The 25524-nt window shown below is 36.0% G+C and overlaps 1 protein-coding gene across 2 annotated transcripts; it reads left to right on the top strand.

The window, feature by feature from the left end:
- Positions 1–319: 319 nt before the first annotated feature.
- LOC310719098 (sodium- and chloride-dependent GABA transporter 2-like) lies at positions 320–23295 on the top strand. Of its 2 annotated transcripts, none has more exons than XM_083528448.1 (16): positions 320–421; positions 790–1006; positions 1376–1510; positions 4187–4327; positions 5855–5951; positions 6303–6362; positions 7560–7689; positions 8397–8531; positions 13958–14061; positions 14209–14333; positions 16060–16172; positions 17140–17277; positions 17931–18033; positions 21305–21405; positions 21837–21983; positions 22364–23295. In XM_083528448.1, the coding sequence occupies exons 2-16, from the start codon at positions 805–807 to the stop codon at positions 22529–22531; spliced, it is 1899 nt and encodes a 632-aa protein (XP_083384574.1). In that variant the 5' UTR covers positions 320–421; positions 790–804; the 3' UTR covers positions 22532–23295. The 2 variants fall into 2 exon arrangements, with proteins under 2 accessions (XP_083384574.1, XP_083384575.1); XM_083528449.1 differs by having other exon boundaries at positions 6306–6362.
- Positions 23296–25524: the final 2229 nt, after the last annotated feature.

Genomic DNA, 25524 nt, shown 5'->3' on the forward strand with positions numbered 1-25524 from the left:
GTAATTAAATGAAGAAATAAATAAAATGTATAATATTATAATATAGTATAATAATAATAATAATAATAATAATAATAATAATAATAATAATAGTGATTAAACATGCACTTTATTGTGTTTAGTAAACAACCTCCCACTCTTTTGTGGAAAAAAATTGTCTTGCGTTAAACTGCTCTGTGGCGCAAAACAGGTTGGGGACCACTGTGCTGAAGGACAATGTAGATACCCCCGGGCCACTCACAGCCCGCACGTTTTTTTTTTTTTTGGATACGCCCCAAAGTGTTTTAGCACGCCTTTCCTTTCCTTTCCTTTTCTTTCCTTTCCTCTGTCTCGCCGCGCCACAGTTCCGACAGAACTTACTCCATGCGCATTTTCTTCTTTGAGAGCTTCCGAGGACTCCATTAGGATCTACAGCGAAGAAGTGTGGTGGGACATTTTTCTCATTACTTTATCCAAATGCATGCACTGTGCTTTACATGCAAAAAAAATAAAATAAATAAAATTCACAAAGTTAATTGTTTAAATAATTGTTTTTATTATTTCATGTTTAATTCATGTAAATAATGTTGTTTTGTTTTTGTTTACATTGAAACAGTTATTTGCACTTTATTTTGCACCTGCACTCTATACACAAACTAATTTAATGTAGTCATGCAGTTTAAAGCAAAGATTTAGCAAAGTGTGATCCTGCTGAACAGGACTGCTGCAAGTTAAACATGTGCATGCAAAAGAAATATGGTATATGCATAAGACTACTAAATGCAACTAAAGTGTGACTGTGTGTGTTAGAAAAAAAAAAACATTATGCCAGAAGCCAGAGGAACAGACACCGTGATCGAGCCTGCTGATGATCCTCAGTTATGGAGCGAGAAGGGGAAAGGAACAGCACCAGAGCAAAGAGAGAAGTGGGCCAATAAGACTGAGTTTCTCCTGTCCATGGCTGGCGAAATCATTGGCCTGGGAAATGTGTGGCGCTTTCCTTATCTGTGCTACAAAAATGGAGGAGGTGAGGGTGAAAGAGAGAGAAGCAGGGTGGTGGGAAATGTACAAGATTCAAATGCAAGATTCAGCAAATAAAAGCAAGTTAAAACAGGCCAATAAACTGGTTTGACATGCATTAGCAAACCTTTTGAAAGGCTCACGATGAAGAATGGTTCATGCCCACACAGAATCATGCCCTTATCAAAATAAAACACTTTTTTCTTTCGTTTTTGCTAGAAACAGAAGCCTCGAAACCAGACTTTTTAATATCATGCCTTTTATTAAGAATAATAAACTGAACGTTAATGCTAATGATTCTATTGCATTCTATTCTTTGCCCTTAAGTACACAAATAATTCCAAGCTCACTTGTATCTTCTGTATGTTTGCTGTAGGTGTATTTTTCATCCCGTACTTTGTCTTCCTCGTTTTCTGTGGCATCCCTATCTTTTTCCTGGAGACATCATTGGGTCAGTACACCAGTGAAGGAGGGATCACAGCCTGGAGGAAGATATGCCCCATGTTTGAAGGTAATTTCTGCCTTGCTATCTTTTTTTCGCTCTCGTGACACCGTTATGCAGTGGCCAGTGTTTTCGCCTCAAAGCTGCAGGGTTTTCAGGTTATTTTTGTGTGTGTGTGTGTGTGTGTGTGTGATGTTTCCCAGCATGTTTTGCCCTCTCGCTTGTGTGCATTTCCTTTGCATTCTTCAGGTTCCTCCTACCTAATAAAAACAAGCTGTTAGATGACCTGGCAACTTTGAAGTTGCCCTTAAAACATCCAGGGCGTATGAAGTTAGGATGTATTCCTGCTGAGTAAATATTGTGATGACTTCCAGAGCCACTGAAGCCCTGTCCAGCATTAGCTTATTACTGAAGCGGAATGAATAAATGTGACAAGGTCATATATAGGCTATATAGGTAGACAAGCAGAATGTCAGTTTACCATGCAAAAGCATAAATTATTTTTATACTGTGATTCTGTTGTTTTATCAGTTATGCACTGTGATTTGCATCCTAAGCATGCATATTATATTATGCTGCACTCATCATCCCATCCTGTAGCTGCATACAGTAGTCATGTCTTATACCGTTTTGCACTACAGTACATTCGGACCGTTTTCAGACCGCCCCTTAACTTTTTTTCTGTTTTGTTATATTGCAGCCTGTTATTAAAATAATTAAAATTCACTCAGTACCCTTAATGACAAAGTGACAATAGAATTCTTAGAATGTCTGTAAATTTTTTTTTAAAGAAAAACTGAAATATCACATGTGCATAAGTATTCGGACCCTTCACTCAGCAATTACAGCCTCGAGTCTTTTTGGGTATGACAAGCTTTGGACACCTGGATTCCACCAAGTTTTCTGCCATTCTTCTTTGCAAATCCTTTTATCCTCGGTCAGGTTCGATAGTGGACAGCCTGAGGTCCTGAGTGCTCTGGAACAGGTTTTTCTTGAGAATATCTCTGTACTTTGCTCCATTCAGCATTTCCTCAACCCTGACCAGTACCTGTTGCTAAAAACACCCTTCCCATCATGCTTCACTTTTGGAATGGTATTGGGCAGGAGATGACTATTACATAACTATTAGAATTGAGACCAAACAGTTCAATCTCTGTTTAATTAGACCAGAGAATCTTGTTCCTCACAGACTGAGAGTCCTTCAGGTGTTATTTTGCAAACTTCAAGTGAGCTTTTATGGGTTTTGCACTAAGGAGAAGCTTCTATCCAGCCACTCTGCCATAAACTTTTTCCATTTTAGAATTATGGAGGCCACAGTGCTCTTGGAAATCTTAAGTGCAGCAGCAATTTTACGTAGCCTTTCCCAGATCTATGCCTTGCAACAATCCTGTCTCTGAGCTCTGCAGGCAGTTCCATTTACCTCTTGACATGTTTTTTGCTCTGATATGTATTGTAAGTTGTGAGGCCTTCTATAGGGTGGTGTGTGCCTTTCCAAATCATGTCCAATCAGTTTAATTGACCACAGGTGGACTCCAATCAGGTTGTCAAAACATTTCAAGGATGATCAGTGAAAACAGGATGTACCTGAGCTCAATTTTGATTGTCAATGCAAAGGCTGTGAATACGTATGCACATGTGATTGTGTCATTTTTTAATTTGTAATAAATTTGCAACGATTTCAAAAACACTTCTTTCACGCTGCCATTATGGGGTAGTGTTTGTAGAATTCTTAGTTAAATAATGAATTGAATCCATTTTGGAATAAGGCTGTAACATAACAAAATGTGGAAAAATTGAAGCGCTGTGAATAATTTCTGCACTGTATGTGATGTTTCCTCTTTCATATATTTGCAAACATTTCTAGAATTCTGTTTTCACTTTGTCATTATGGGTAACTGAGTGTAGATTAATAGGAAAAACATGTATTTGAATAATTGAAGTATTAGGCTGCTAGAAATGCATTCTAGAATCTCTTGTATTGGCTTTATCAATCCAATGTGATCATTGAGCCTGTATTGTGTACATGTCAGTTTCTTTTAAAAAATGAAGTTTATAGATTTCTTTTGCCAGACCACCTGGTGGGCCGACCAAGAAGAGGGATTTTTGGCCTTTAATTTACAAATTTCATACTGTATCATTAAATAAAGTGTCAATTCTGCGGGGTAAATGTATTTAATCCATGTAGTAACGTAGCTTTGTAGTGGGCACTGAAATGTTCAACCAAATTATTAAAGTTTTTCCGCATGTATATGTATACTATGTGCTTACTGATAGTAGAGGTAGGTTAGCAAAAGTTTTGTCGTTTTACAAGGATGTGTGCCCATGCTTAAAATTGTATTGTAGCTGATTGTGCGAAGGGGTATGAGGATGTACAGTGGTTTAAATGCATTTTTAGCTGCATACTGGCAATATTCATCTTGACTGTAATACAAACATGGTTTGCATGAAACTTAAATTTATTTCTATTTGTACCATTTTCAGGCTCTGAGTAAAAGCCCTGGGTCATTTATTAAGTAGGGACACATTAAATGATGCAAATAATAAGTATATTTTTTGACTCAGCAGCTCTTGTGAAACATAAGACCTTAGCCAAAATTGCACACTATGTCTCAAAGAATTCCATTCTCACGACGTTACATATAATATTACATTTCAAGTGTTGAAAATGATACCTGCTATGTAACCAGCGATGGTCCTTCAAATCTCAGCTTATCTAACCTTGATTTTAACATCTGGTATTCATAGGAATTGGCATTGCATCTCAAGTTATTGTTGTCTACCTGAACATCTACTACATTGTGGTTCTTGCCTGGGCGGTTTTGTACCTTTTCAGCTGTTTTCAAGCCAAATTGCCATGGATCTCTTGCGACAACGAATGGAACACAGGTATAGATACAGACATCCACTTCAAATAGTTGAAAAGCTAACATGTATAATAGATTGGTCTTGGTTTAAAAATTTCAACCAGTGTTATGCAAGCAGTCCCTTAGCCTTAATTTAAAGGGTTTAAAAGGAGCTTCTATGGGACACAGAGTTTATTTAATGTCATCAAATGTCACCCCGTAAGTTCATGACATTAGATATAAGGTCTATTCTGCAATAATACATGTTTACTTTGGAACAATTCTGCAGTTAACTTGAAACAGTTGCACTAATCAACTGCCAAGAATATGACGTACTTTTTCTATTGCACTAAATGGACATGACCCGGCCTGCTGCTCCAATATGCTTAGTTCTGAAAATGTCTTTCCAGTTCATTACTACTTTAGTAGGCATTTTATAAAACTCAAATAAATAGTTGAGAGTGTTCAACCAAACCAACCAGCTACAACTAAAAGCTTTAAAACCTTTTCCCTTGTAGTAACACTAGTTCTTGGTTCTTTGACTTTATGTGATTAAGCAGGTTTTTATTTGTTATTGCTTGTCATCAAGTTGAAGTATTCTTTACAAGACTTTCCTGTATGTAAAACTGCAGTTATCTTATGCTTCTGAATTAAGATACAATAGAACCTAAGAAGAGGTGGCAAAGGTACACACATCCTTTACTCAAGCAAGTGCAGATCCTCATGTTTTAATAGACTCTTGTAAAGGTTAAAGTATTGACTACACTTTTTCAAGTTAAAGTAAAGACGTTTGGGCCTGACATGACATGTACTTAAGTAAAACATTACTAGCCATTACTACTACCTTTGTCATACTGGTAACTGGACCTCACGTCATAGCAATATATTAATACAAAATCATTTTTAATTTTGTTATCTAATGAATGTATCCAGGCTAAACATCCCCCCATATACAACACAAGCAGAGAAAAGATGATGATCAGGTGATCAGGAATGTCTATCACTTAAATCACTGACTCTGTCTCATCCACGTTAACCCCAGACTTCTTGTTGCTCTCTACGTCTGTGGTGCATGATAACCAGAAAATGATACACCAGTGGTAGGTTGAAAAGGCCATGAGAACAAAAAATTTTTTATCCAGCAAATAGATCAAAACTAAAGTAACGAGCCTGGTTTAAAAATGTAAGAAGTAGAAAGTAGAGATATATGTGTAAAAAATTACGAGTGAAATTTTGTCCAAAAAATAAATAGTGAAGTAAAATACTGATAATCTACTTAAGTACAGTAACAACGTTTTAGTACCTCATTACATTCCATCTCTGAACCTATTTATCTAGGGAAATAGTGAAGGTCTTTTGAATGGTAGGTCTTTAAAAGTAAATATATGCGTAGGAGCTTGTAAATGTCTGAACATGTCTTTTCCTGATGAATGAGATCCATTTTATTGGTCTACACAGAACAATACATCCAGTCTGCTCACTATATACTTAAGTCAGCATTGAGTTTGCACAAGAGAGTAATCCTGCTTTTGGATTTTTATTTCAACTTAAAGTTTCCATTTGTCCACAGTATCTTGTCGCACGTATAACAAAAGCATGCTGCACTCTGGCCTGCACAGTGCAGATGCTGACTGGTCCTTTTTGTACAATGAAACATACAACAACAGGTAAACATAGCCACACCTGAGAACACAATCACTTTTACAGTGTCTAATAAAGCTACTCATTGAGTGGAATATTGAACAGTAGATCTTATCTTGTTACCAATTAGACTCTGCTAGATTAGACTTTTGTGTTGAATTAATTTGAATGCCATGATTGTGAAAATTAAGAAATAAAGTTTACAGCTTACCAATATAATTTTAAAACAAAGCTATTATTTTGGAATTTTCTCTTTTTTCTTTTTTTGATCATTGATTTTTCATAAAAGAAAAAAGTAATATAAAATTATTTTGTGGCTTAATTTCTTCAATTTGGGGGCATTTATGTACATACATGCATCATGTTTTTCAATACAGTAGCAGATTCGACATGTCTGCAGAATACAAGATTGTCTCTCCAGAGGAGGAATTCTGGCTGTAAGTTCATTTAAACAATCATATTTTTGGACACTGAATGATTTTGTTTTGCCCAGAAGCCACTGTTATGCATGTAGCATGTGAAGTAAATATATAGTGCACAGATTTACCCAAAAATTACGTAATGATCTTCAATGCCTTCTTGACAAAGTGGTGGTATGTGGGGGTGTGTGGGGTGGTTGGATATGTGTCTGTGTGTGTGTGTGTGTGTGTGTGTGTGTGTGTGTGTGTGTGTGGGGGGGGGGGTATTGCTCAGCACTAGAAAGTCAAAATCCCAATTTGCTGGAGATGTAGGACTGTAGGAATTTGAGATTACAGGGAGTAAAAAACTGTCAAAGAAAACTGTAGAGGAATTAACTATGAGGAAGGAGTTTCTGGCAAAAAAAAATCTATGTATTTCACATCTCAGGCACAAAGAACCATGCAACTATGTAATCACGAGCCAAGAGAAACAAATGCTCATTTATACAAAAAAAAATACAAATAAAATACCCTAAAACCTGCCTAGAAATCTGATCTAATACTTGTTTATTAAAATGTTTAGAATGTGAAGCTATAAAAATTCATAACTGTGTTTGGAGCACTGCTAAACAGGAATGTCATAAATGTACCAAATGTTTTTATTTTAATTTTTGATTTTTTTTTTTTTTACTTTCTATACATTCTGCAAATAATGGAAATTAGTTGAAGTACATTCTAAATCTAATGCAGTTAACGATTACAGACAACACACTTTAGAATTGGCCAAACATTAGGTCTGAGTTATGTCCAAAGATAAATTGCATTTCCCTTCCCACTTTTTACTAAGACACACTTTTTTCTTTTTCCATGAAAATGTAAATTTTACTCTCGACATTCCTGGTTGCACATATGGTTGGGAAAAAGGGATTATTACTGCAGGACAGTTTGTTGTGAAAGGCATGTTAATCTGTTGTGCAGCTCTGATCTAGAACCTTCTAAACTAAACTTGGGAAGTAAAACATCTGTATCCATCACGCTATTATGCCATTGTTTACAATTTGGGGATGGCGACATTTGACATGTATATAAACCAACATATCTTCCCTGTTCCATTTCCGGGCAGAACATTCAGGCAGAATTGTAAAGTGGAGCCAGAAGTCAGGAAGTTGCATTTAAATTACAATTCCTACATATGTCTATTACATGTTTTTTTTCCATGTAACTTTGTGTCCTCAGTTATCGCGTACAGAGAATATCTAGTGACGATTTCCTCGGTCCACCCCACTATGACCTGACACTCTGTCTTTTGCTGGTGTGGATTATCTGTTACTTTTGCATCTGGAAAGGAGTCAAGACTACAGGCAAGGTAAACATACGCTGACGCTATCTTTCACACACACACACAGTGACCCTAAGCATGAACATCAACCCCAGTTATGAAGAAAATACACGTCAAACAGATAAATGAAACCCTGATTACACTTTGTAAAATGTCATGTTTATTACATGTTAAAGACTTTAATGACTTTTTGAGTAATGTGGAACATATGGGACTGGGACTATGTTTATATCCGGGGGGATGGTGCAGAATGGTGATAAGCTTCTGTGGTCTTCCTTAGGAAAATTAAATTGCTTAAATGCTAACCTCACTGGATGTTTTTTTTTCTAAACAAAGAAATAACCAGGCTACAAAAAGCCAAATGCTATAAACCCTGGGTTAATAATCTGCAATTTCTATAGACTATATGTGTGCATCTCCAAAACATTATTTGTTAGCTCTTTTGTAAAATTGAACACGATATTAAAACCTCAGACATAACTACAGACTGAAGCAGTATTCAGATTTTGTGAAGGATTTGCATGTATGAAAATTTGACAAAAATAGAGGCATGTCTGATCCAGTTGTCATTGCCAGGAATAAAAAAAATAAATAAATAAAAAAAAATATATATATATATATAAAAATGTAAAATAGAAAAAAGATTTTTTTTTTAAAGAAAATGAGATGTTACAACAATTACTGCACTACATTATTACAATTATGATATTTATAATGTGATGTGTCTCTTCAAGGTCGTCTACTTCACAGCCACGTTCCCATATGTCATGCTGCTGATTCTGTTTTTCCGAGGAGTCACTCTACCTGGAGCTGGAGTAGGAATCAGCTATTACCTTTACCCTGATATCTCCAAGCTTGCCAATCCTGATGTAAGTGTTTACAAATTTCTCAATGAGGGCTTAGTAACTGATCTGGGCCCGTTCAGTGTACACTTCCATGCACAATTCAGTCTAAATAATCAGTATGGACATAGAAATTAGTCTTACTTTATACAGATGACTGTGATATTTCAATCAAGCCAAGGAAATGTTAGTGTTACACAATATTATATTATATGGACACAATGAAGGATCGGTGTACAGTATATTTTGAGTAGTAAGTAATTAACAAACAACATGAGATGTACTGTACATAATTTCCTGTAGGGCTTATAGTTATTTGAGGGATCAAATGACAAAACTCTTAAAACAGTTTAAAATTAAAAAAATATATATATCACCAGCTGCATTTATTTTTATTATTATTATAAATTTTTTTTGTATAATTATTATTATTTGAGCATCCTAGCATCTTTAAGACTCGTTCCATCAGAGATATGACATATATATATATATATATATATATATATATATATATATATATATATATATATATATATATATATATATATATATACAGTGGGTAAAATAAGTATTTGAACACCCTGCTTTTTTGCAAGTTCTCCCACTTAGAAATCATGGAGGGGTCTGAAATTGTCATCGTAGGCGCATGTCCACTGGGAGAGACATAATATAAAAAAATAAATCCAGAAATCACAATGTATGATTTTTTAACTATTTATTTGTATGATACAGCTGCAAATAAGTATTTGAACACCTGTCTATCAGCTAGAATTCTGACCCTCAAAGACCTGTAAGTCTGCCTTTAAAATGTCCACCTACACTACATTTATTATCCTAAATTAGATGCACCTGTTTGAGGTCGTTAGCTGCATAAAGACACCTGTCCACCCCATACAATCAGTAAGAATCCAACTACTAACATAGCCAAGACCAAAGAGCTGTCCAAAGACACTAGAGACAAAATTGTACACCTCCACAAGGCTGGAAAGGGCTACAGGGAAATTGCCAAGCAGCTTGGTGAAAGAAGGTCCACTGTTGGAGCAATCATTAGAAAATGGAAGAAGCTAAACATGACTGTCAATCTCCCTCGGACTGGGGCTCCATGCAAGATCTCACCTCGTAGGGTCTCAATGATCCTAAGGAAGGTGAGAAATCAGCCCAGAACTACACGGGAGGAGCTGGTCAATGACCTGAAAAGAGCTGGGACCACCGTTTCCAAGGTTACTGTTGGTAATACACTAAGACGTCATGGTTTGAAATCATGCATGGCACGGAAGGTTCCCCTGCTTAAACCAGCACATGTCCAGGCACGTCTTAAGTTTGCCAATGACCATTTGGATGATCCAGAGGAGTCATGGGAGAAAGTCATGTGGTCAGATGAGACCAAAATAGAACTTTTGGGTCATAATTCCACTAAACATGTTTGAAGGAAGAAGACTGATGAGTACCATCCCAAGAACACCATCCCTACTGTGAAGCATGGGGGTGGTAGCATCATGCTTTGGGGGTGTTTTTCTGCACATGGGACAGGGCGACTGCACTGTATTAAGGAGAGGATGACCGGGGCCATGTATTGCGAGATTTTGGGGAACAACCTCCTTCCCTCAGTTAGAGCATTGAAGATGGGTCGAGGCTGGGTCTTCCAACATGACAATGACCCGAAGCACACAGCCAGGATAACCAAGGAGTGGCTCTGTAAGAAGCATATCAAGGTTCTGGCGTGGCCTAGCCAGTCTCCAGACCTAAACCCAATAGAGAATCTTTGGAGGGAGCTTAAACTCCGTGTTTCTCAGCGACAGGCCAAAAACCTGACTGATCTAGAGAAGATCTGTGTGGAGGAGTGGGCCAAAATCCCTCCTGCAGTGTGTGCAAACCTGGTGAAATCTACAGGAAACGTTTGACCTCTGTAATTGCAATCAAACAAATATTAACATTGACTTTCTCAGATGTTCAAATACTTATTTGCAGCTGTATCATACAAATAAATAGTTTAAAAATCATATATTGTGATTTCTGGATTTTTTTTTAAGATTATGTCTCTCACAGTGGACATGCACCTATGATGACAATTTCAGACCCCTCCATGATTTCTAAGTGGGAGAACTTGCAAAATAGCAGTGTTCAAATACTTATTTTCCTCACTGTATATATATATATATATATATATATATATATATATATATATATATATATATATATATATATATATATATATATATATATATCTCAATGAATGATGAATGCTAACTACTGTTTATGATGTTGTCTGTGTTTCTTCACCCTTCGTTGACTTCCTGTGTAATTGATTTTGGGCTCTTTTTGTCCCATGGATTTTCATACTTTTCATTTCTGGGCTTTCTTTGACCATTGCTGTCCACACTGTATTGACACTGCATTCACATGGCAAATACAGGCCTTCTTTTTAAATCAAACTTGAATATTTTGTACAGTCTAAGGCCGCACAAAATGCTCTTTGTTCCAGTTCTTCACGAGATAATTCTTAGAGTTAGTCATTGACCACATTCCGCTTTGTGCTGGAAGTTTTCTTTTGGTTTTCCATCTGGGATTATCCCTGAAGTCAATAAAATAAATGCTAGCAGGGCAATAGAGAAAGATGCCCAGGAAAGGGTGTGGTGCAAATCATCTTTTATATGTTTTGCATCTATTATTCTGGGCAGGAAGCACTGTTTAGGGTGCTGAAGTGATGACAGGAATACATTCAGGGGATAAGAAATAGCAAAACGAGAGATTAAGTAGACAAGGATTTGTGAATGGTTAGCAAGATATGCTGGAACAAGAGCACAAGCAAAGCTGATGTTTGTGTCTATAGAAGCTGGAAATGCCTCAGGGGGAATGCTGGGGCATGGTGTCGTGCCATCCTCAACATTTCATTGTCTTTACGCAGAAATATATCCTTATATATATAATTGCATCCTCATTACAGGTTAATCAAAATCATGAATTGTTTCTTATTCAGTGTTTGTGTTGGCCCAGGAAAACCTTACATGGTCAAACTATAAATATTTCTTCATGCTTTACAGAATTTGAAATATGTTATGCTCTGTTTTTACATGCGTCTTAACAAGAATTTATGTTACACAATAGGGAATAAGTAATCACTGATTTTCAGCACCACCATCATCTCTTCACTTGACTGATCTCTGTGCATTCTTCAGTCATTTAAACTCTTTAAAACATTGTTCCCTGAACTGTACAACTGTGAACTGAGTGCAAAAGTGCTCGTCTCTATTAAAATGTTGATGAGCAGGTGATATCTATGGCATCTAACTACACCAAAAACATTATGAAGTCATAATGAATATAACACTTGGTTTAAATCATATTTTATTGTATTTGCATAAACATTGAACCTTTTACCAAACCTCATTGTATTTATGCAAATTATTTATGTTACAGCGCATTATTTATGTTACATAGCACCCCATATTGACAGAAAAACAGAATTGTTGACATTTTTGCAGATTTATTAAAAAAGAAAAACTGAAATATCACATGGTCCTAAGTATTCAGACCCTTTGCTCAGTATTTAGTAGAAGCACCCTTTTAAACTGATACAGCCATAAATCTTTTTGGGAAAGATGCAACAAGTTTTTCACACCTGGATTTGGGGATCCTCTGCCATTCCTCCTTGCAGGTCCTCTCCAGTTCTGTCACGTTGGATGGTAAACGTTGGTGGACAGCCATTTTTAGGTCTCTCCAGAGATGCTCAATTGGGTTTAAGTCAGGGCTCTGGCTGGGCCATTCAAGAACAGTCATGGAGTTGTTGTGAAGCCACTCCTTCGTTATTTTAGCTGTGTGCTTTAGGGCCAACGTCTAAGGTCCAGAGCACTCTGGAGAAGGTTTGTGTCCAGGATATCCCTGTACTTGGCCGCATTCATCTTTCCCTCGATTGCAACCAGTCCCTGCAGCTGAAAAACACCCCCACGGCATGATACTGCCACCACCATGCTTCACTGTTGGGACTGTATTGGACAGGTGATGAGCAGTGCCTGGTTTTCTCCACACATACCGCTTAGAATTAAGGCCACAAAGTACTATCTTGGTCTCATCAGACCAGAGAATCTTATTTCTCACCACTATCTTGGAGTCCTTCAGGTGTTTTTTTTAGCAAACACCATGCAGGCTTTCATGTGTCTTGCACTGAGGAGAGGCTTCCGTCGGGCCACTCTGCCATAAAGCCCTGACTGGTGGAGGGCTGCTGTGATGGTTGACTTTTTACAACTTTCTCCCATCTCCCGACTGCATCTCTGGAGCTCAGCCACAGTGATATTTGGGTTCTTCTTTACCTCTCTCACCAAGGCTCTTCTCTCCCGATAGCTTAGATTGGCTGGACGTCCAGCTCTAGGAAGGAACATCTTCTATTTAAGTATTATGGAGGCCACTGTGCTCTTAGGAACCTTAAGTGCAGCAGAAATTGTTTTGTAACCATGGCCAGATCTATGCCTTGCCCAATTCTGTCTCTGAGCTCTTCAGACAGTTCCTTTGACCTCATGATTCTCATTTGCTCTGACATGCATTGTGATCTGGAAGGTCTTATATAGACAGGTGTGTGGCTTTCCTAATTAATCCAATCAGTATAATCAAACACAGCCGGACTCGAATGAAGGTGTAGAACCATCTCAAGGATGATCAGAAGAAATGGATAGCACCTGAGTTAAATATATGAGTGTCACAGCAAAGGGTCTGAATACTTAGGACCATGTTATATTTCAGTTTTTCTTTTTTAATAATTCTGCAAAAATGTCAACAATTCTGTGTTTTTCTGTCAATATGGGGAGCTGTGTGTACATTCATGAGGAAAAGAAATGAACTTAAATGATTTTAGCAAATGGCTGCAATATAACAGAGTGATAGATAGATAGATAGATAGATAGATAGATAGATAGATAGATAGATAGATAGATAGATAGATAGATAGATAGATAGATAGATAGATAGATAGATAGATAGATAGATAAATATGTGTATATTCACAAGCTTGCTCATTTTTTAATAGATTTACATTAGACAACTAAAAATAGAGCATTACTGTATATAACGTTGATTTCTTCCTTCATCTTCAGTAATTTGGGGTCAGAGTTGTGGTCAATACGACGAACACTGGGTTCCAGGCATCCAGACCCTGGAGCTCTTAGGCATCAGTACACACTAAGGAACAGTTACTTTTTCTGTTACTTTTAATGTAATCACACAGAGGAAGTGGTGAGAGGGAAGGAATGGAAGACTGCCAGCTTAGCATGCTGACCAGATGTGCAACTGAGCTGCATACACACATACACACACACACACACACGTGGTCATGAAGGCTACAAATTGCACAATATCTGCTGAATATAAAAGACAGACATTGCCAAGTGCACTCTGTGTTCCTTTTCACCTATTTTCTATGTTTTGTTCTTTTCTCTTTCATGCTTTTCCATTTCTTGCTTTAGGTTTGGCGTGATGCAGGAACCCAAGTGTTTTTTTCCTATGCCGTGTGTCAGGGCGTCCTCACCGCTTTGGGAAGCTATAACAAATACCACAATGACTGCTACAAGTTAGTGCCCCTGCCACTGACTAAACATGCCTATGTTTTGTGTTTCTGATTATGTATTAGCATAATTAAGAATTTTCCTTCATGCTTTGTACATCTGCTTTTGAATACTGTGCATACTGAATTATTTGTTGTCTTCTGTACAATCAGAGACTGCATCGCTCTCTGTGCCCTGAACAGTGGCACTAGCATCTTTGCAGGCTTCGCTGTGTTCTCTATCCTGGGCTACATGGCTCATGAACTGTCCTTGCCTATGGAGGACATAGTGAAATCAGGTAGTTTTTTTTGGGGGGGAATATACATATCTTTCCAGGCTGTAGTATCTGAGAAGTTAAGGCTGTGAGCTAGAAGAATGTGATTTCAATTAATTTACGATGCTCACCCAACCCTTAATTAATGATTATTTTCTAAATATGTTCTGGGTATTACAAATGTCTTTTTTTTATATTGAGGTTCATACTTACTGTGTAAAATGTAAGGGATTACTACCTACTGACAAAGAAGTATGATTTGGTCTGCATCATTAATAGAAAGGCAGAAAATAAAGAAGAAAAGGAAGAACAATATTAACGAAATGAAAAGCATCCCGGACCAATACTATTATTACTACTACTAATAGTTCCATTACTTCTTCCACCTTACTACTACTAGTACTACTCCTACTACTTCTTCCACCATTACTATTAATATGACCACTATTTCTATTAATAGTACTACTACTACTACTACTACTACTACTACTACTACAACTACTGCTAACTACTATTACTTCTACTACTACTACTACTATTACTTCTACTACTATTACGTCTACAACTACTACTACTATTACTTCTACTACTACTACTACTACTACTATTACTTCTACTACTACTACTACTACTACTATTACTACTACTACTACTACTACTACTATTACTTCTACTACTATTACGTCTACAACTACTACTACTACTACTATTACTTCTACTACTACTACTACTACTACTACTATTACTACTACTACTACTACTACTACTACTACTACTGCAACTACTGCTAACTACTATTACTTCTACTACTACTACTACTATTACTTCTACTACTATTACGTCTACAACTACTACTACTATTACTTCTACTACTACTACTACTACTACTATTACTTCTACTACTACTACTACTACTACTATTACTACTACTACTACTACTACTACTATTACTTCTACTACTATTACGTCTACAACTACTACTACTACTACTATTACTTCTACTACTACTACTACTACTACTACTATTACTACTACTACTACTACTACTACTACTACTACTGCAACTACTGCTAACTACTATTACTTCTACTACTACTACTACTACTACTACTATTACTTCTACTACTACTATTACGTCTACAACTACTACTACTACTACTATTACTTCTACTACTACTACTACTACTACTACTACTACTACTATTACTTCTACTACTATTACGTCTACAACTACTACTACTACTACTACTACTACTACTACTACTACTACTACTATTACTTCTACTACTACTGCTACTACTTCTACTGCTACTACTACTACTACTACTAAACATTTAAAAAACTGTTTTGAAAATCAAATCAATGTGTTCAGATTTATTGACTTCCGGCAAAAACGGACCCATTAATGCCTAAAGTGATGAGAATAAGTTAACCCAGCCCTGGTAGAAAAAAGAATTAGCATTTAGTAATTCATATCAGAAAAAGGAATAGACAAAATTCAGCCTCCAGAAGGCGCTTTAGTCCAACACTGCACCAAGGTGTTTGCGCCAAGTTTCTTTCCCCAGGTAATGAGATAAAACTAATTTAATCCTTCAGTTACTTCACTGCACCACTGAAAGTAATTTGAAATCTACTGTTTCATTTTGCCTGTTTTATGGAGCACAGCAGTGGAACGTACATAGTAAGAAAGCAATTATCATAATACGCTCCCTGATATGACGGGCTGTCATTGCTCTGAACTTTTTTGCAGGTCCCGGCCTGGCGTTTATAGCGTACCCCAAAGCCCTGTCTCTTCTCCCAGGCCCTCAGTTCTGGTCTGTCCTTTTCTTCCTGATGGTTCTCTTTCTTGGACTAGACAGCCAGGTACATTTTGTAAAGTGTTTAAAAATGGACTATTGCTAAACGAAGGGCTGTGACGCTTTTTAATTTTTACTTTTAAAACTACTTATGTTCGCTTTAGAGGTCATTTAATATACGCATAGGTCCCTCAAAAACATAAAGAAAGTTTTTTTCTGATATAATGAAAGCTTTCTCAAGTAAGCTTCTTCAGGTCACAACACTGCTAAGGTCTTAAATTGCATACTTTTTATATTATCCTAGACAATATCTGGCGATGCAAGTATGTCTAGTGTTTACATAACAGAAAAGAAAAATACAGATAGAAATAATTAAATAGATTTATCAAACAAAAGAAGTGATGAACACACTCTGCCCTAACCTGTCTGATCATTTATTATAGAACAGAAGGAAATGGAATGAAGCTGATTAAGACTGTTTTTGTACTAAAACTGTTATTCAATTGTTCATTAGGAAATAAAAATACATAATGACATGTATCACTGAATGTCATATTGTTTGAATACTGTAGATCTGCATCTGTTTATTTGCTTTAATTACTGTGTCAGATTTCCAAGTAAACATGGTAAAAGCTCCTTGAGATATAAAAGCCAACCAAATGCATCTTGCTACGATACAGGCTTTAAAATATACTCGCAAGCTCTAACTCAACTTCCTGAGATGCCATGATTAGCTAATGTTACTCTGATTGACAGGGGAGAAAGAGTATTTAGGCAAGAAAGAGTATGTGGGTGTATATCTAATACATTATATTAATAGTTAGTATTTATTCTTGTTAATACTTAGAAATGATACTCTTTGTGATGATATTTAAAGATTTCTTACCTCATTTTTTACTCATAACTTCTTAGATGTGCAGTAAAACATCTTTAAAATATCACAATTCCTGTTCTCTTGACTTTACTATTAAACACAAGATGTATTTTAAATGATGTCTATTGGATTATTCATATGAACTATGTTTGTGTTTTAGTTTGTGTGTGTGGAGAGTCTATCCACAGCACTCACCGATGTTTTCCCTCGAATTCTGAGGAAGCCAAAGCGCAGGGAGATTCTGGTGTTGCTCATTGCCGTGGTCTGCTTCCTGCTGGGCCTTCCTCTGGTCACTCGGGTACTGAATACGAGACATTCATACATTTGTAGCATCTGAAAGTCTGGTTTCACTACAACAATGGGTTTATTATAAGAACCTAATACTGTTTTTTTGTTTATTTTATTTTATTATATATTTTTTCTTTTTTCCAAAATTGCAGATTTGGTTTTAAAATAGAATTTAAACTTTACTTGTAGTGAAGATTTATAAAACGGGGATACACACTTTTAGTTCAGGAAAGCCTGTAGTTTCCAGAACTTTTAAGGCATCTATGGCATTTATGGCATTTCAGCTGACGCCCTTATCCAGAGCGACTTACAAATATCTCATTTATACAACTGAGTGCACAGGAGCGGCAGCTTGGTGGTGCAGGGATCAAATCTCTTGACCTTCTAATCCCAGGCGTCATCTCTTTTTTCAAGGGTTTTCTCAAATCTTATGTGAGATTTTCTCAAAAGGACATTTCTTTTTTTTTTTCCTCTGATTTACGATTGTCCACCATTTGAAATAATATATTGTTGTAAATATTAAATATCCTCTTACATGTAAATAATTTAACAGACACTTTGGACCCTATTGTATTAATAGTTTAACTCAACTAAAAGCAGAAAAGTGTAATTGAAAACAACATAGTGTATATCCATGTGTGTGCTTGCCTCTCTTTCTCTTAGGGTGGACTCCACCTCTTTAAGCTGATAGACATGTACGGACCCAGTGGAACAAACCTGCTCCTCATCGCCTGTTTCGAGACAGTTGTCATTGCCTGGGTGTATGGTAAGCTTTTGTAAAGAAGGATTATATGTGTATTTAATTGTTTATGTGGATTACAGTAGAGGGTTTACAGTAGTTCAGGGATGGAAAGAGATTACAAAAACATTAAAGAAGAACCTTTCAGCAGACCTGTTTTCATTTGTTCTTTGTTTCTTTGTTCAAAAAAGTAAACATGTAACCACTAAACATTATAAACCTGCATGAAGCATAAGCTCACAGCATAAGCACCCTGTTAAAACACAATTTTCATATTCAAAGAGCATCCTGCATTCTTGCACACATTTCAGTATATTACTTATGAGATCAAACTGGATACACATGCCCCATTTGTTACCTAGTGAGAAGGTTTTGATAATAGGGATGAAATCAGGCTCCTGTATTATTATCTAGCTATGTTCTATCATTAACTTTAATTTAATTATTGTCAGAGAAAGATTAACTACGTTATATGCTAATTTTCTGTGTCAAATATGTTTGCTAATGGAGTGGGAAAACTCTGACAAAGCTTGTGGAAAAGCGAACATGAAAAGGAAATGAAAAATGTTAGATCACTGCTTCATTTATTCTCCAGACTTTCAGGTTTTTCTCCCCAAAGAGCAGATCCTAATTGTAACAAGAGGCAGGATTCAAATGCATAAATTCCACGTTGTGGTGTTTTTTTTAGGGCTGATCCAATAATCAGTGTCAGTATTCCAGACAACCATGAGAAGGGAATATCTGTAATTACAAAAAAATGGTCAGGATCAAAACCAGCTAGCAGAAAGCTAGGAAACAAAGCCTCAAACAATAATACAATGAGTTCACAATGACACAAAAACAAAGGAGTAAATAGGCAAACTAAACCAATCAATGGTTGAGAGGATTACAGGTGCAAAAAATCAACACACCAATGACAGGACAGAATCACAACAACAGTGTGTCAGTATAACCCCACATAAAAAGTTTAAATATACTACTAAGTTCTATTGTAGCTCTTATGCACAATTTACAGTAATTACTTCAAATTCGACATATTTGTTTGGTCAAGTGGCATTCCAAGTGTTCCTCTATTTTGTATGAACACACTGGGCCGTTTTACTGTGTGTATCACTTCACTTATCTGTTTGCCATGTATCGCTCTGCATCCTAGATTGTAAGTTACTACAGTACTGTTAATGAGATCATCAAAGGATATGAAAAAATATATATACTTTTTTTGTAGGAAATTTTTAACTTAAAATATGAAACAGTTGTACAGTTTTCTTTGAATATACAATCATTTCGGGTATATTTTTTGGTATGCAATTCGAAATGTTTAGAAAATATATATATTTACACCCCATTAGCTGTTAGAATATCCATCACTCTTCTGGGAAAATGTTCTACTAGATGGATTGGAGTGTCAGTGGAGATTTCGGCCATAAGGTCACAAAACAGACTTTAACTTCACTACATTTTAGACTCAATTATCTTACCTGAATAATCATTTTTTTGCTTTATGCATTCGTCTAAACTCTTGCAAAAGGGAATAAGATCAGGAATTGAAACGAGAACTGAAACCTGAATCAGCTTGTGAGTACAGTCAAGAAGGCGCTCAAACCAGATGTTGCCTTTAGAACTGTGGCATTGTGGGTGTTTCTGGGTGACAGAATATTTTGGTGGTGTTAGAACCACAGGTACAGTACGTACTGTACCTTACTAGTGTTTCTTCGCTCTTCACAATCAGGGGTAGTGTTTGAATAGCTCTATTAATTATTCCAAGTATAGAGAATAAAGAAACAAATGATTGGCTGTGTTTGCCATGTATCGTTCTACATCCTAGATTGAAACAGTTACTACAGTAGTGTTAGTGAGATCATCAGAGGATATGGAAAAATATATATACTTTTTTTTTAGGAAATTTGAACTTAAAATATGAAACAGTTGTACAGTTTATTTTTTGAATATACAATAATCTTGAGTATACTTTTTGGTATGCAATTCGAAATATTTAGAACATTTATTTGTAATATGCTAGACTACATTGTCATTTTCTTAAATTATACTTATAATTGCGCTGAGAATAACTGTGCAGGCAGAGTTCAATCTTTAAAACTTGAAAAAATGTTTGTACCATTATTTTAGTCTTAGATGTATCACAGATATGAAAAATATTTGAGTTTATTGAATCCTAAGAACTATTTCTTTTTATTAAAACATTTTTATTAAGCATTTGAAAAGGAGGCTTTAGTTTTCTTGGAAACATGATGCTACTGTGTAGCTCTTTGGCTAGCATTGGACTTGAAATGTTTATCCATTCATTCATTTATTCAGTCATTCATTCATTCATAACCAGTTCATTCAAGTTCATTCAGTTCATTCACCTCTTCGATTCCATTACTGAAGGCTAATTTAGCAAGTTATACTTTGTTAGCAAAGGTTATGCCTGAAAGTTTGGATAGTTGCCACTTCCTGTGCAAACAAAACGTGTTTGTTTTAATATTAACTACCAATTTCCCAGGTGTTTCAGTAGTAAAACATCTGAGACTTTCAGAAGAAATAATTATGAATAATGATTATGAAACAAGGGTCACTATTAAATCTCTTAATATATCCAATACCATTTAAAGGATTTTCTCGTTTGAGATTTCTGAGCATAGGTTGTTTATTCCTCCTGTAATGCACAAAATAATCTCACAGCTGCCAGTTGCATGCCAACCATAATGTTTAGTGTTATGAGAATAAACAGGTTTTATAACTTGATTGCATACAGTTATGTGTCTGTTACAGTTATTGTACATCAGATAAAAGAGCTAAACCTTTTGACAGGTGCTTGTTTTTCAGCTTGAATAATATGTTGGCTCAGTTAATTGTCATTTTTTACATTTGGGTTTTGCCTGTGGCACTTATAATGATTAAACTATATAAAGACACAATGAAACCAAGGTCTTCATAACATTTTGACTCAGTGTTTTTTTCAGTTTTTTCAGTTTTCAATATGTTTACTTATATCAGGCTTAAAATACAATGCATTTGCAAAACAAATAGCAGCAAACTAGGTTTGGGCCTTTATAAGCTTTATTAAATATTAGTCAAGCCTACGAATATTTTAAAGTAAAGCTAGTAAAAAAATATTTAGAATATATTTATAGTTGAACTTATCCTATTTTTTAATAAGAAAAGCTTATGCAAATAAATCTGTATAGTAAATGCTGGGAATCAAGTTACTTATTAACAGGAGCCGTGTGTCAGTGAACAGGAAAAAGAAGCCAATTCAGATTGACTTGAATAAAAAAAAAAATCTATCATGCTATAGGTGTCGACCGTTTCACTGATAACATCGAGGACATGATAGGACATCCTCCCATGCCTGCGCTGAAGTATTGCTGGCTCTTCATCACCCCATTGATTTGTGGAGTATGTTTAGTAAATTCTTTTCTCTCTCCATTTTTTCATTCATTGCTCTTTATAAGAAGTTTTGCTTAATGTCTTATTGATGAGAAAATGTTATGCAGTCAATAAAAGATCATTTGGATTCGAAGAGACTTACACATGAGCCAGAATTTAAGCTCAGACCTGTTTTGGAGCATGATTGCTAAGCTGTTTTTGCCAATTGAACAGAAATAAGCTGTTCAATATAAATAATAAGAACATTGTGTCTTACAAATGAAGCAGTAAAATCACTCAGTCAATCTGTAGCCAATTCAAATACAATATGAATAGAAAAGTGAACAGATACATTTTTACCCCTCAGATAGTGAGAATGACTATGGTGTCTAGTTGCTTTTTCTTATGCATTTTCTGTCCCACTCTTACACTCTACCAATCTCTTTCCTATGCTATCTCAGGCCACTCTTCTGTACGATCTGATTAGCAGTCCATCTCTCAGCGCTTCAGCAGACTTCGTACCCAGTTGGGGTTCTGCAGTCGCTGTTCTGCTCACACTCACACCGATGATCTGCATCCCCATCTTCATCCTGGTTGCCATCAAAAGGGTAAATCAGCTATCTCACAAACGCATTGACTCAACAGGTTTTGCATGATTTGGAAATCTGAAACCTGTTATATTAGTGTTGTCTTTTTTTAGATTTCTGCACAAAAATACACAGATTGAAAAAAAATAAAATTAAGAGTTTTAATTCTAATTCAAAAATGCAATTGTTGGCAAATGTGTGTGGTATAAAATACTTCAAGTTTATTATATCACATTATATCAGTTATTGGAAAAAATAAACGTTCTGTCATTTTGCCAATGAAATCACGGCACCCTTTCACTGATTATTTTCCAATAACAGCTTATCTCCTTGTCCTTTATGCTTTATTTAAATAAGTTAAAGCATTTACTTCTACTTGTCAATCATCTTATACTTGCCAGGGTCCTAAACTGATAGTACCCTCTGCGGACCTGCAACAGCGCAACCCAAACAAGCCTCGGCTTACGCTGTGTAGGCGCGTCATCTTCGAGAGTCAGACTCTTTCTAACAAAGAGGGAGACAAAGCTGTCGAAGAAAAAGCCCTGAAAGAGGACAACACTGACATGTGAAAGGAAGTTTGACATCTGCAGAAAATCTTTTACCTCATGCTGTGTGGATGGATGGATAAATGCACAACCTTTTTATTAGATGATAAAACCTCGAGTTAAATAAACCTCAAATTCAATTCACAAATACAAGAAACTTATGTTGAATAATAGTATAAGGTATTGGTTGTTTTTCCCCCTTTCTTTTATTTTAAATAAACAATATAAGCACATTTAATAAATGTATCTTTTGGGTAAAGATTGATTTGACTGATCCAAGATCAGCCTAGTCATTTTTATAGCGCTTTTGTATACCACTATTATGCAAACATGAATCTGTATTCATGTTGATATACTGTATGTAACCAGAATTTTTAATAGCTGTTTGAAACTGGTGTTTGTACATTACAAGCTCTACATTTTTATTTAAACTGTATTTTTTTTTTACATCGAAGCAGCACTGCTGTACAGAAATACATGTAAAACTCCAGTTATAGTATTGTTCGAATATTTTAGTAAGGTCAAATATCTGTCCTTTTTCATGTTTTTATTGGAAATTTTCTTTTTTTTAATTGTGTTATTTGTGCTAAATTGCCCATGAGTGTGTATAGGCATGGGTGTATGGTATGGTTCCCTGTGATGAACTGGCTTGCCACCTAAGATGGATTTTCCTGTCCATTGTTTATAGGATTAGCTCTGGATCCACTAGTATCCAGCAAGTTTTGAAAATGCAAAGTTAAGAATTGAATCAACAATAAATATTTGGGCCAATATATGTAATTTCTAAATGTTTTGGCTCAGGTGAATTTCTTCCACTACATAATAATTATCTTCCTAAATAACCTCTAATAAAGACTAATGAGGCTAAGCATTTCTATAAACAATCTCACAAATAAGAAAAAAAAACTGTGAATATATTATTGCCTGTACCCTGGCTTTGTGAATAAGGTGGATAAATGCTGGATTTCTGTGATCATAATTCTGAAGTGTAGGTTTAATATGAACAACATTTTCCAAAGGTACTTGTACATTTTATGCCCAGATGCTGATTTATGAATGCTGATAATCAATTAGACTCATGCCTTACAAATGAGGAGTTTATGATTAACAACTGCAATAATTTTAGATTTTTTGTTCTATTAGTTATTTTGGTTTAGAAAGTCATCAGCCTCTGGGATCTAGGGTGCTGGAGCTGGAGCTCCAGGAGGGGGCAGTCTGTAACCCTTTAAAAGTCAATGAAATTTTACTCAGTCAAAAAACAAACAAAAAAAGAATTACATTCATTTTTTTATTTACTGTTAAGATTTGAAGTTATGGATATCAAATTGCTGGTTGAGTTCTTGTTTAAAGAAAACACCAGAACACAAGGAACTAGTAAAGAATAGTTTTGTTTTATTTAGCTACAAATATCATTTATTTTTATTGTAAAAATGTTCTTAGATATGAAAAAAGAGTTTTTATGTATCTAGTCTTTCTTGCACACTAGAATGTTGTGTGTTGACATAAAAATTTGAAGTACTGGCATTTTTTTTTACAGTTCCATGACCGTTTGCATAAACAAAATGTGTGAATGGCTGCATGGTGCCCTGCAGTGGACTAGAATACCATCTAGTGTCTATTTCTACTAAATACCTAAGTAACATATACATATTTACAGTATAAAATCTCATAAATTAAACCTACAACAGACATAACAGTAATCACTAATGATCATCAACTTATTTTTCTTTTTTGAGCTGCTTCCATTAGGGGTCGCCACAGCGGCTCATCTGTCTCCATACTACTTTGTCGTCTACATCTGCCTCTTTTAAACCAACTATCTGCATGTCTTCCCTCACCACATCCATAAACCTCCTCCTTGGCCTTCCTCTTTTCCTCCTTTCTGTCAGCTCCATCCACAGCATTTTCCTACGGATATACCCCATGTCCCTCCTCTTCACATGTCCAAACCATCTCAATCGGGCCTTTCTCACTTTGTCTCTAAAACGTCCTACATGCGCTGTCCTTCTAATAAACTCGTTTATAATCCTCTCTATCGTCGTCACTCCCAATGAAAATCTCAACATCTTCAGCTCTGCTACCTTTAGCGCCACCTGTCTTTTAGTCATTGCCACTGTCTCTAAACAATACAACATCGCAGGTCTCACCCACAGTCCTATAAATTTTCCCTCTAACTTTGCCCTAACTCTGCCCTTCCACATTTCTCTTCTTAAAGCCATACCCAGAACTTCTCTTCACCTCCACTACACACTTACTGTACTCTTCCTTTAGAATCACCCCTAACCCATCTTTCAATTCACATCATGATAGAACAGTTTAAACCCACCTCCAATGTTCCTGGCCTTACTCCCTTTCCACTTGGTCTCCTGAACACACACCATATCTACCTTTCTCCTCTTCATCATATCAGCTGACTGTCTCCCTTTACCAGTCATAGTACCAACATTTAAATTGCCCACTCTAAACTCCACTCTCCTACACTTCTCCTTTCTCTGCTGTCTCTGTAGACGTCTTCCTCCTCTCCTTCTCCTCCTTTGGCCAACAGTAGCCCAATTTCCACTGATACCCTGTTGGCTAACGATACCCGTGGCGTTGGTAACCCGGGCTTCGAGTGATCCGGTATGAAATTCAGGTTTGTAATTAGTAAATATGTTTGGAGTACAGCAGTCATGTATGTGGAGCATGCTAGCTTGGTAGGTGAACATGTAGCTGGTCATTATAAAATCTCAGTAATAGTGCAAATCAATCTGCTGTGCTGGAATGTGGACTTCTAATAAAACACTTGAGAGACATATGATGAAATTTGGGGTAGGTGCAAAAGCAGCAGATGGTGTATCTTTCACTTTTTTTTAACAAGTGTATAAATACATCACAGTAGCGCTATGATTATGGCAGTTGTTTAGCTGTCTGAGTTAGTGTTAAAGTGCAAAATGGAATTTGGCCTCAGAATATTCTCAAGACCTCTCTGATGAGAATCTTATGAGAACATTCTTTATGTAATGTTGAATTCAATGTTG

Source organism: Silurus aristotelis (genome assembly GCF_946808225.1).
Source record: "Silurus aristotelis genome assembly, chromosome: 24".
NCBI classification, from domain to species: domain Eukaryota; kingdom Metazoa; phylum Chordata; class Actinopteri; order Siluriformes; family Siluridae; genus Silurus; species Silurus aristotelis.